This window comes from Hippopotamus amphibius, chromosome 1 (genome assembly GCF_030028045.1).
Source record: "Hippopotamus amphibius kiboko isolate mHipAmp2 chromosome 1, mHipAmp2.hap2, whole genome shotgun sequence".
NCBI lineage: Eukaryota > Metazoa > Chordata > Mammalia > Artiodactyla > Hippopotamidae > Hippopotamus > Hippopotamus amphibius.
Window position 1 is genome coordinate 159,009,460 of NC_080186.1, and position 13,459 is coordinate 159,022,918.

Genomic DNA, 13,459 nt, shown 5'->3' on the forward strand with positions numbered 1-13,459 from the left:
CAATCCACATATCCTTGGGTATCTCCTAGTGCCCATGGCCCCATGTAGAGTCCGGAATAGGCTTTTATGTACCAGCCAATGAAAATAAGCATTTCCTTAACCTTCTCAATCACATTTGACAAGATTTATCCAAGTAACTCTGCTGCTTCAGGAATCTCCTCTTCCTGCATTGGCTTCGTTCTCCCTATTCAGGCACAAGATCTTCAAGGAAAGGTTAGCAGTTTCTACTTCCTACAGCTCACACCAAATACTCAATCACTGCTGGTTGGTTGGCCAAGAACTAACCTGCAAAGCCCACTTGTTGCTGCTAAGTCTGTATCCATCACTCAAACAACTGATTCAAACACTCATTTAAAAGCAAAGGGTTCTGAGCACAACACTTAACTGAGGGTGTGTAACAAATCCGGTAGGGAGGGGATTAGACTCCATCCACCATCTCCTAAACAATCCTCATCTTTCAACCTCTGACCCTACCATCTTCACGTGAACACAAGTGCTGGCATGGAATTTGCTCAAAAAAAAAAAGGAAACTGAAGAATGAGGACTAGTGTGGAAACCATAGTCTCTAGCACACACCTGAGACAGTTCAAGCAAATTGTTAAGACCTAAATAAGATGATATTCGTGTAGCCAAGTTTGGAGTTCCACTAACAAACTGCCCTGTCTCCCCAAAACGTAAACCCCCTCACCATGCAAACCTCCATGAACTAAATAAAAATGGTCACAGCTCCAAGGCTGCAAAGCTGACTTTTCTTTTCAAATGAACTACTCTTTAAAAAGACCCCATGCAAATCCAAAAAAGGGGGGGCAGACCTGAATTTACTATTTTGAAACAAGGTTACCTAAGCACAAAATATATGAGAGACAATAAAATACTGCTTTAAAAAAAAAAAAAAAGACTAATGTAATGTACTGGTTGGAATAATATTTTCCTTTTTCATTTTACATTAAGGAAGGACGACCAAAGTGTTTCAGATGCTAACATTTCAAATCAGTGATGTAAGGAGGAAGTTAAAAGGCAAGGTAAGAAACTGAGACGAAGCGAGAGAGTAGCACAGACATATATATTCTACCAACTGTAAAATAGATAGTCAGTGGGAAGTTGTTGTATAACAAAGGGAGTCCAAATCGAGGATGGAAGATGCCTTAGAGGACTGGGGCGGGGAGGGTGGGGGGACTCGAGGGGGGGGGAGTCAAGGAAGGGAGGGAATACGGGGATATGTGTATAAAAACAGATGATTGAACTTGGTGTACCCCCAAAAAAATAAAAAATTAAAAAAAAAAAAAGGCAAGGTAAGAGAGTACAGAATCAAGGTCAAGGGTGAGAGAACAGGAAAACAGATCTCAGTTTGAAAGGAAGAAGCACAGTCTAGTGATTAGGGTGATCTTGACCAGCTGCATGTTCCTCGCCGTGGACAGGACAGACAGCCGCACAGTGTGAGCTGCGGTGGGAAGGGACAAAGGCAGTGCGGGTAGCGAGCATGGAATGAGGGATCAGAATGAAGCTCCTGGTTTCTGAGGATGTTCCAGGCAAAGAGTAAGCAGCACACATCCACAGCACCAGGGAAACATTAAACACTCTACTCAGGACACGAGTGAAGTTTCTTACCTCCTGAAGCTGAGACTCTTTCTTTTTGGAAGACAAATTCAAGTGTTTTTCTAAGATGCCACAATACTTCTCTGTCTCCTTGTCATATTTCTTTTTGGCTTCCTGGCAAAGGGAAAAAAAAAAAAAAAGGAGAGAAAAAATAAAATGTGGCAGGAATGAAAGCAACATGGGTCAAGCTCTTCCTGCTCGTCTTTATGGCTTCATCATTCTCTCAGACCCAGAACAGGAGGTGACCACTCAGCTCCTACTCTTCCAATAACGCCATGAAACCAAGCAACCAGCCATCAACAGCCAACCATTGTGAGGGTCTATCACAGAGGCGCCATTACAATGCCAGAAACGAGGTAAATACCAGTATTTCAGAGTGGCAGGGCCAGGACTCCACCTCCTAAACACTTCAATTGTAAAACACAAATTTCTAGTTTCTAACTTACAAGAAATGTTCAAAGCCAAAGGAAGAAGAGGGAAGTTAGCTGTGAAGCCAATCCCCAAACAGGAAGATCGCCTTAAATGGGACAAGTTTAGACTAAGGGTAGATCCAGCTTTAATCGTGTATCAAAAAGAATTTCTTAATTTGTAGACCTAAGTGCCCCTTGATGCAATAATTTCACATATCGGTCTATAAGCTGAAAATAATTCAAAACAAAGATGTTATCTCCCCAAATGTGTTCACTGCAGCAACACTTATAATAGCAAAAAACAAAAAAAAAGGAAGCAGCAGCCCCACTGCTGCCCAAGAATAGAATTTGGGATAAAGTACAGGGCATCCCATAAACATAACCAGGAAGGCTACGTAGTCACATGGAAAGATGCTCACAATATAATGAAAAATAATCATAGCATGATGCAAACGGTGCATCCCACAAAGAATGTGTCTACCTACAGGTAAACATTAGCTGGGAAGATACCTCAGTGAAAATACTTAAGTTAAAAAAATAGGATAATGGGTGGGTTTTTTTTTCCCTCCATTTGGGAAGTGTTTATTATCCTATATTATTGCTTTCAAAATAAAAAATATGTAAATATCATATTACACATAATAATCCCTTCTCCCCCAAAGTCACCAAGGTTCTATCTCTATTCCCAATTTTACAGATAAGAAAACTAAGATGCAGGAGGTTAACTTCTGTAAAAAGTCACAGAGAGTGACAGAGCTGGAGTCTGAACCCAAGACAAGCTGCCCCCAAGCACACATTCTCAGCCACACCTGAACACACTGTCACAGGTGGTCTCTCTTCCCTCCACATTCCAGTGGGGATGGTGGGCAAGGCGGCTGGAGGAAGGTCCACCATTGCCTGATAAACAGGATCAAATGTACTAACTGGATGCATCATTCCTGTTTTTGACTCACATGGAACCTACAGGAGATATTTTTCTGCAACTCCAAGGCTTACAAGAGGAGGAAAAAATGTGCAGTCAGATAGGGAAGCTCAGGGATATCTTCATTTAATGAAGCTATAATGAGCAAGTACTCTGTGTTAGGATCCTTCAGGCAGTGGAAATATAATACAATACAAGGCAGAAATGGCCCCACCCTCATGGCAGCGATGTTCCAGCAAAAGGAGAAACACAATTAACGATAAACAAACAGCATGATTCCAGACTGCCACAGGTGCCATGAAGGAAGCAAACAGGGTGCGGCCCCAGAGACGCTGCAGGAAAGTGTTCCGGAGCGGCCTCACTGGGGAGGGGAGGTGTGATGGAAGACCTGCTCACCTCGCCAGGGGCAGAGTGGAGCCTTCCAGAGCAATACATGCAGATGCTCTGGGCAGAACACACTGAGCCTAAGCATAGAGGAATCACCACCAAGAAGCCATCACCTGTAGCTCTGACAAGCCCTCGTGACTTCAGAACACCATTTATCTGGTCAACAGCAAGACTCTACACCTCACAGAGTGGGCAGAATCCGCATATGCCCATTTGAGCCGGCATGTATCCATTTCTACAAAACTGAACTTTGCTTGAAATTCTTACACAAACAAACATGCAGAAGCAAGTGAAGACAAAACCAGAGGAGACATCACTCCTTCAAAGGCAGAGAGGTGCAGGCAAGACACTGGACTCAAGCAACGCTTTTCCTTCATAGAAATCAGCGACTTTGAGCTGGGGTTCCAATTCTAATTAATTAATGCTCGCACAGTCATTCCACCAGCCTCATCGACAACCCCAAAAAGAGCACCCTGTGCCAGCACAGTTCAGCTGGCCAAAGGTGGGAAAGGGCTCAGGAACAAAAGTCACTGGCATTCTGCGACTTTCTGGCAGCTCAAGCCTCCACATTCCACGCTCAAGAGGACAGCCAGAGCTCAAGAGAACAGGAAGCACTTTCTGTCCTGAGAAAACAGCAACAAGATCTTTGGAGGAATAACTCCACTAGGCTCGGGATAACATTCTTTAGACAGGAGGGTGGTGAGACTCAGTCCCTCAGGCACCAAGATGGTGTTCACCTTCCAGGGAGTCCACGGTGGGTGGCGAAATGGATCCAGGACAGAGGTAGGATCCTGGAAATTATACTCAACTCCATACAAGCCACTGCCCCTCCAGGATTCAGTTCCCTCATCTATAAACTAAGGATGACTAGACGAGATAATGGCCCAAGGTTCCCCTTTCAGCTCAGAGGCTATTTACAAAAAAAGCATAAGAACACCCACCCCATCGTAGGACTGTCAGGACTAAATGAGATAAACCATGCCCAGTGCTTGGCAGGGTGCCTGGCACATGGAAAGTGCTCGACAGAATTCAGTGCTGCTGATGCTGGTGGCAGCCACGCTGGTGGTGGTGGTGGTGGTGGTGATGATGATGAGGTCCATCATCTACACCTACCTCCTTCTTATTAGAAGGCCACTCACTTTCCATGTCCAATGTCCCATGAAGGTAACTTTTCACAGCAGCCACTACAATTTGCAATCATACGCTTATGCACATCATTCTGTCCAGTGCCCTTCTCCTCGCACACCATGAGCTCGGCAACCACACCTGCATTTATCCTCCACCCAAAAGCAGCGTGGCGCCTAGTGCCAGGCACACAGCAGGCTCTCAGCTGTTTTTTTACGAATGAACCGTGTGTATCAAATAGAATAGCTAACATCAAATGATTTTATGACAGTGTTCTGAGCACTTTATAGGAGTTCACTCGTTTCCTCCTCATAATAACCCTGCAAGGTAAGCACTATCTCATTCCCATTTCTCATCTCAGGCGTGGAGAAGGTCAGTAACCTGCCAGGTTTACATGCGAGTGGCACAAGTGGGATTTGGACTCAAGCAGTTCCACTCTTAACCACACTACTCTCTGATGTCTATTCTACTTTCACTATAGAGCCCGGCTTCGGCTGCAGGGAAAATAAACTCCCCCAAACTCACAAATCTGAAAGTAGGGCCACGGCTATGCCAAGCTGCAGGGTCCACCCTACCCCAGAGCAGCTATATTAACAGGGATTCTCCTCAAGTGCAGCCTTCACCCCCAGAACTCTAACTTCTGCTTCCTGTAAGTAGCAACAGGTTGTTATAGCAACCAAAGTAGCACCAGAGTGGGGACGAAGAGGAAGGGTAATTTTAGCATCACATGGACAGAGTTCAGAGACTTCCTCTTGGCTGCTACAAGCACTTGCAGGCTTTGAGGTATTCCTGAGTCTGCTCCCTAGATGACCTAGTAGAGAGGTTGTTTCTTTGTGTTCTCTTAAATGTACATAATACTGTGATACACATGTACGGGGATGGGGGGTGGGAAAGAGGAACAGGTATACTGAAAAAAAGAAATAACAAAGGGGACGGTATGAAAACTCCTCCCCAACGTCATCGCCTCATTCTTCAACGGGAATGAGAGGATGTGTGTAAAGGGAAACATGTTTTGATGAGTGACTATTTTATATACATTTTTTAATTCCTGTGTTTCTCACCATCTATAGCCCCCAGAAAAGTACCTGCTCCTGTCATTACAATCACTGGTATTAACCCAAAAGGAACCCACTGAGACTTCTGCTCCTCCTCCGTGGTAACTGTAGTAACCCCCAAACCCACGCTGACAGAAGAGGCCAGAGTGAGAGGTCTGTGCTCAGAGTTGGAGAAGTGACTGCTGAAAGATGACTCAATAAATGGGTCTGCTCTGCCTCTGCCTCAAAGCTCTTCAGAACCTCCAGAGCCACTGCTGTGTTTGTGGGAGTGAGAAGCACAGGCCCCAAGGCCACGAAAGAGAAGGTGCTCATTGGGTCTGCGACGGCGAGAACTCAGGGAGGGGCACTCGGCATTTCCCATCCATCCCTGGGCTTGCTCAAAGTCTTGAAAAAAATCTTTGTGGAAATAAGACTTCCTTTAAATTATACATTCCTTAACCTCTGACAGAAGACCAACAAGCTCCAATTTCTTCATAAATGAAAACTGTAAAATTGGTAGAGAAGTGCTGTGAAACTGGAAGACAAATCTTTGCCATGGTCCCTCCCTCAAACTAGGGCCCTCCATCCCTCTGAATAACCCTGAATGAACCCAACACTTCTTTCACACTCTAATCATATTCATTTTTAGAGAGTAGATGCACTTAGTTGGGGGGTGGGGGGAGACCCCACTTTGTTACACTTCTGCTATATTTTTCCCAACCACAGGCAGGCATCTCTCAAGGCCGTTTCACAGCTGAGTAAAATCCACACCTTCTCAACAAGTAAAAGGGTGATGTTGCCCAAAACTGCCTGCAGGTGGCGCCAGGGACTGAGGCCGAATGACTCACAGTTGGGGCGGGGGAGGGGGTCGGGGACAGGAAAAAAATCTTGAAACTCTTGCTGCTTTCATTGACTTCAATGAAAACATCTTGCCCACAGGTGGCCTCTAACACTCTACTGAAGGTCAAACTGGCTAGGATTGTCTAGTGATTTATCACAGGGTGGGGGACCCCAGAGAATCCACCTTTAATAAACGAATAAAATTCCCTCCTCAGTCTCTCAGTAACAGGTTAGAATCACCCAAGTTTCAGCTACCATCCCTCCAGGTCAGCGATAACAAACGGTGACCTCTGGGTTGAAGCAGTCCTGCTTCTGGACTTGCACAATGTGTAATATACATTTTTTAATTATTTGCCAGTATCTTTTTAAAGCCAGGAAATTTCATATAAAACTTTGACTTTTCAGTTTCTCTTGAAGAAAACGTAAAGATCTAACGACAAGAGGGCTCATTTTCACACACAGCTAACGTGGGCTAAGAAGAGGGTTCCCACGCCCACAGGGGCCTATTTGCAATCCCTGTCCCAGGCGCCAGTCCTGGACCTCCACAGGCAATACAAGTGCATGGGGTCCAAACACACAGGTATCTGCTCACACAAAGGAGGTGTGGTTTCTACCTTTGGATGATTTATGAACTAGCACAACACGATTAGATGTCAGAACACTAGAATGACTGCTCTGGGGTTGACCCCTCCGTCTTACTTCAGACACTTGTGAAGAACAGATGAGCTGGGCTCTGAGCTTATTCACCCAGGATTCCCTGAAAATGGTGGGCTCAGATTTTCTGAAGAAGGTGGCGTGTTTTCCAGACCTCCTGCCCTAAAATCCAAGAACAAGGCTTGTGAAATTCTCACCTTGGCAGCCCCAATCTGCTCCTTTCGAAACTTCTCCAAGGGAGTGATGAGCACGTCGCTGGCATTCTCGATCTGGAGAGGAAAAGCAGAGGAGTGGGGGAGGGGACACAGAGGCAAGATCAGTACAGAACCACAGCACTTCCGGCACAAAAGGCCTCCCCACGGCTCAGTATCAAACCTCAGTAAGCACAACGGTTGCATGTGTCACCTCTTCACAACACTTAAACCAACAGCATGCCAAATGGAAATCTAGTCATTGGTTCAAAATACAATATTCTTCCTGTGCGTAAGAAAAATTCTTTAAAAATAAAAATGAGGGCCTCTACAAACGTAAGCAACCACACTGAAGGCAGAGCAGAACTGGTGACACAGTAGGCTCTAAATCTCAAGCTTCAGGTGACAACTTCCTGTAAACACTCATTCACCCAAGTTATATTTAAGTACATATATTTAAAGTAGATCAACACTGAGTCTAGGTTAACCCAACCCGCTGCAAAAAAACCCCACCTTTTGTGGATAAAAACCACCCAAGCCTGCGTAGCCCTACCAGCTCTGGACTGGGATCAGGCCACTTGTGCCTCCTGGCCACTGGCAGCCTTTCAACCTCGTCTCACCGCATTCACCCCCTCAGGCCCAGCCCTCAACTACGTGGTCACCTGAACGCACCTCAAATGGACCAAACCTGCCCCACTTCCGAGCCTTTGCTTTTGGCTGTTCCCTCAGATGCTCTGTCCCCAAATTATTGTGTGCACAACTCATTACTTATTGTCATTCAGGTTTCAGCTTAAAGGTCACCTCTTTAGGGAGGCCTTCTCTGACCACCAATGCAATCCAAAGAAACTTCCCATCACCCCACCAAGTGTTTTCTTCAGAAGATGTAAGCCAGCTGAAGTTTTCTGGTTCAGCATTACAACACGTGCATGCACAAACACACACACACATACACACACCACTCTCTTGTAAATGCTCACTTGTCCACCACCAACCCCAAAACACAGAAGAGTGCTGAAACAAAGGAGCACTCAAACATTTTTCAACAACTAAATGAATGAATGAATGATTTCTTGATTGGCTGCCAACTGTGTGACCACGGGCAAAACTTTTAACCTCTCTGGGCTCTAATTTCCTCATGTGCAAAATGTGTGGGGTGGATTGTTCCAGCCCTAAGACTCTATGGTCTTTTCTAAGGCAGCACAATATTTTACAATCTTTCCTTTTAAGTCATTCATTGCTCATTTGTCACAAGTAATTATTTCAGGAATCTCGTCGCAACAAAGCATTATTTTTCTAAATCACATGCCTATCCATTGCAATGAGTAAATGCCAGAAGCCATAGATTGAGACAGCAAAGAACCAACTAGACAATGTGAGGGGTAGAAGGTGCCAGGTCTCCAAATTTATTGCCATTTGCCTTCTTCTCAATTTTGAGAGCATTTATTTTATTTTACTTATTTTTTTATAAATTTATTTATTTCTTGGCTGCATTGGGTCTTCACTGCTGCACACAGGCTTTCTCTAGTTGCAGCGAGCACAGGCTATTCTTCGTTGCAGGCTACTCTTCATTGTGGTGCATGGGCTTCTCATTGCAGTGGCTTCTCTTGTTGTAGAGCACAGGCTCTAGGCACACAGGCTTCAGTACTTGTGGCATGAGGGCTCAACAGTTGTGGCTCACGAGCTCTAGAGCGCAGGCTCAGTAGTTGTGGCGCATGGGCTTAGTTGCTCCGCAGTATGTGGGATCTTCCCAGCCCAGGGCTCAAACCCGTCTCCCCTGCATTGACAGAAGGATTCTTAACCACTGCGCCACCAGGGAAGTCCTGAGAGCACTTATTTTAGGAGAGAGCATTTTAACTCTAGAGTGTTGCAATGTTATTTAACTTGCTTGATTTTTACTGTTATTTGATGTTGCTTTATTGGTTCACTTATTTCGGTCTTTTCCACAAATCAAGTGTAAGTCTCAGAAATTCACAATGGTGCTCTGAGCCCCTAAGCCAGTGGCTCTCAATGCTGGCCGAAGGTTAGGCTCACCTGGGGAGCTTTTAAAATTCCCAATGTCCAGGTCATGCTCCAGACCAATAAATCAGAATCTCTGTACTTCGTTCCAGGCATCAGTATTTTTTAAAGTCCCCAAGCTGTTCCAGTGGACAACCATGGGGCAGAATCCAGTCCTAACTAGATGCTAAATGTACAAAAGCCCTAACTTCCCACCTTGGAATCAGGATGACAAAGTCCTTGCCCCAGTCCTGCTACCACATGCTTCCGGAGAACTCACTTTTCTTATCTGTCACATGAGGGACCGCACACGGTGAGGAATAAGGTCTGTCTGGGTCTAAGACTCTATGACTATGTAATCTCCACTCAGTTCTATGCACTGTGCTGATATTGGGGGCACAGCAGCCCATTCTCTGCCCTTTAAGAACTCACATTTCTTAGGGGACACAGACATGTGCAGTGACCATCAGGACACACTGTGGTATATGTAGAATCAGAGGCATTAAACTGGACATTCAGAAAATATAAAGGATGGCCAAATATCCCAGGGAGTCAGGGAAGGCTTCCCAAAGGAGGTGCAGCTTCGCCAGGCTAAGCTGAATCGATGATGAAGCTGTCACAGGGCGAGGAGGTAGGGAGGGGGCTCGCAATGGCCAGACACTCAGACGCAGACAGCAGAAACTCGATTCACTGACATTAATAATAAAATTGCAGAGGCAAGCTGAAAAGTATAATCCAGTCATTGTTCCCTTACCCCAGACCATAGCAATCTGCAGGGTATTCATCGTGATTTGCTCGCCACACCCCCCACCCCCAAATAATAACTCTACCAAGAATCAGACTCAAAAGAATCACTTCCCTTTCTGAGGCACTAGCACGTGCACAAACACACAAGCTCTCCTCTGCCTCCACCCACCACCAACCCTGCTGCCGCCGCCACCACCCTCCTGATTCTGGTTCAAACACCCAGCAGGGAGCAGTCAAGGCTCAAACAGTGTCTCTCTCTGCAGAGCAGAAAGTGACAGGCTTCCGCTCTGGCTGCAGTTTTAAAGAAATGCCGGCTTCCTTGGTATCACACACACTTGGGTTTGAATCCAGGCTGTGCCACGTGCTAACTGTGTGATCTTGGGCATGTTACTTAACAGCTCTAAACCTTAGTATCTTCATCTGGTCAATGGGGATGATAAAGGTTCCACTTCACAGAGTCACCATGAGGCTTAAAATAGAAAATGCATGGCTACATAATGTCTTGGTAGAGGCTGTGGACTGAACTGCATCCCATCCAAAATCTATATATTTGAAGCCCTAACCCCTGTTAAATTAAACAAGGAGGCCATTAGATCGAGGTGGCTCTAATACCTTAGCAGCCTACATAAGCAAACCAAAACCCGAGGCTATAAATCCCCCAAGGTTAAGAAACTGAAATCTAAGAAACTGAAACCAATCACAAACAACTAGACTTTCCCAAATAAGGCTTAAGCTATAGCCAATCAAATAACTTCCTTGCTCTGCTTCCATATCTGCTGTATAAGTCTTTGCTCTACCTCCTGTTGATGGAGTGCTCCTAACCACTTCCGGGTTGGTTCTACCCAATTTGAATCAATTTTTGTTCAAATAAACTTAAAAATTTAACAGGCCTCATTTGATCTTTTAACACCCCAATGTAACAGTATTGATATTTAGAGAGGAGCCTTTGGAGATAATTAGGTCACGAGGATAGAATCCTCATGATGAGATTAGTGACCTCATAAGAAGAAAGAGGAGAGTTTCCCCGACATTTTCCCTGCCCTGTGAGAAAACAGCAAGGAGGTAGCTGTCCGCAAGCCAGGAAGAGGGCCCTCACTAGGAACCAAATCAACCAGCAACTTGATCTTGGACTACCCAGTCTCCACAACTGTGAAAAATAAAGGTTTGTTGTTTAGGCCACCCAATCTATGGAATTCTACTATGGCCACCGGAACAGACTAAGACAGTAGTCTTAGTCTTGAAACCATTGGCTGTTAGTATGGGAAGAGAAGAAAAATGCTCATTGATGACCCTTCCCTAGGCCTCTAGAGCACTGTTGCCTAGAGACAAGCCCACCTGGGGACAAATCGGCATGCAGCTTCATTCCTGATATTTTAGGAATAACAGGGAGGCCCAAAGAGCTTCCTGTGGATGTGAAATCCCTCATCTGTGAATGGTGAACCACATCAGAATAAATTCTCGTATAAAAGGTATCTCTTAAGAACCTGGAGATCAGCAGTTGATTCTTGAATTTGCACACTGCCTCTCTTTGAAGAACTTCCTATAGTTCCCATCATTTACTAAGTACCCATTGATTGGGTACCTACCAACATGGCAGGTACTGTTAGGGGACACGGGTTTGAGCCCTGGTCCGGGAAGATCCCACATGCCGAGGAGCAACTAAGCCTGTGCGCCACAACTACCGAGCCTGCGCTCTAAAGCCTGCAAGCCACAACTACTGAGCCCACACACCACAACTACTGAAGCCCATGAGCCTAGAGCCCATGCTCTGTAACAAGAGAAGCCACCGCAGTGAGCAGTCCGTGCACTACAATGAAGAGTAGCCCCTGCTAGCTGTAACCAGTTGAAAGCCCGTGCACAGCAACGAAGACCCAACACAGCCAAAAACAAATAATAAAATAAATTTTTAAAAATAAATAAATACATTTAAAAAATAAAATAAAAGTGAAGGAGAGCTCCTGGTTGGGTTTAATAAGGTGAGGAGAAGGGGAGCAGAGTGAGGCACCTTCATTCCCATTCCGCCAGTAAGCAATCTGAGGCTCTCAAAAGTTAAATAATTCTAAAGACCCACCTTAAGTCATATACTGTATATATACACCTTATAGTGAATCTTTAGGAGGACAACAATGTGGTTCTAAGTTATGGAGGATAATCCTTTAATACTTACAAAAGGCTTCAAACCCAGCAAGGATGAGAAGATGAGGCTTGCTCACAAGCCTGCAGCACTCATGTGGCAGAGCCTGGACTCAAGCCCCGTTCTTCTGACAACAAATCCTGTGCTCCCTCAACATTACCACACTGTCCAGGACCAAGGGCAGCCCAGCCATACTCACCATCCGTATCCGTTCATCTTCAAGATTCCTGAGGACAGTGGCAAACTCCTGCAAAGACCTTGCTGGAAAAGAGAAAGGGGCCATGAAATGGCAGTGGAATGACAGGCCTTTGGGAACCTTTCCAGATACAGCTATTGTGTTATGGACTGAAATCCCTTGGCATATGCAGAAGCCTAGAGACAACTCTTCCCAAGACTCCCTTTATTTTTTCATCATTAACCATTAAGGATGACCCAGAAATGAAGGGTAATCTGCTGGGCACTCAAGCTAGGGAAGGGTTTCCTTCAAAGAAAAGACCTGCCTGTTCTTGAGAGTACCCAGGACTTATGGGATGGTGGCCAGCTCCAAGGCTCTGTGCTGGACGGGGCAGAGTTCCTCTTAGGAGTTCAAGGATTTCCTGCCCAGGATTCAACCTCCTCAACCTTTGTTGTGGGGTTGCATCAGAACCCAACCTTTTCTTTGCACCAGAGCTAAACAAACAATGCCGCTGGCACTGAAAGCCACATCTCTGGCTTCTCCTTGGGTTTCTCCTCTCTGAGTCCTCAAGCCCCCTATTATTGCAACACAGCTGGCAACACAGCAGTCAGATGTGGACAGTCTCCTTCGCCAGAATTACTCCAAAGGCATTAAGCATTGCATACAATAACCCTAAGGATATTCAAGACATTCGTGTAATGTTGGGAAAAGCACACGTATGTTCAGGAGCTACAACAATGATACGTGTTCACTGTTCTCAGCTGCCTCCCAATTACTTCTGCTCATCCCCAGATCCTGCTGCTCTGTATGCCAACAGGGACTCCATAAGCACTTGGTGACTTAATTAATTCAATGCAACTTGCTCAACTCTTGCTCACTGGAGTCAACCAAGATGCCCAATGGAAGAATAAGGTGCAATAACTAGGCCCTGGGAAAGACAGGTGTCTTGACATTGCAAATCCTCTGTGCTCAGTGTTGCCCACAGAAGATGGACAGGGAATGGTGAAGAGTGACACGGCACAGCAAGCCAGTCAATGGTAATCTCCGCTCTCAGCCTCTTGTTAAGGAAACGGCAAGGGAGAGGTGGGGCCGTGACCCAGACACCAAGTTCCTCTCCCCATCCGAAGGCAGCAACAGCTACATAGCTCCAGCCAACTGCTGCCAGTGCAGAATGAGGGGCCCGCTGCTCAGGCTCCCCAATTTTCAAAGAAGCTATGGAAAACTGGAACTTTGTATGATTTCAATTTAT

At 45.5% G+C, this 13,459-nt stretch overlaps 1 protein-coding gene across 4 annotated transcripts in view; it reads right to left on the minus strand.

Moving 5' to 3' along the window:
• The window catches only part of ARHGAP26 (Rho GTPase activating protein 26), a 448,717-nt gene that overhangs the window by 321,267 nt on the left and 113,991 nt on the right, over positions 1–13,459 (minus strand). For all 4 annotated transcript variants that reach the window (XM_057732267.1, XM_057732256.1, XM_057732285.1 and 1 more), the window contains exons 3-5: positions 12,235–12,296; positions 7,166–7,237; positions 1,609–1,710 (exon numbers count right to left, since the gene is read on the minus strand). In XM_057732267.1, the coding sequence (XP_057588250.1) occupies positions 1,609–1,710; positions 7,166–7,237; positions 12,235–12,296 (236 nt within the window). The remainder of the gene's footprint in view (positions 1–1,608; positions 1,711–7,165; positions 7,238–12,234; positions 12,297–13,459) is intronic.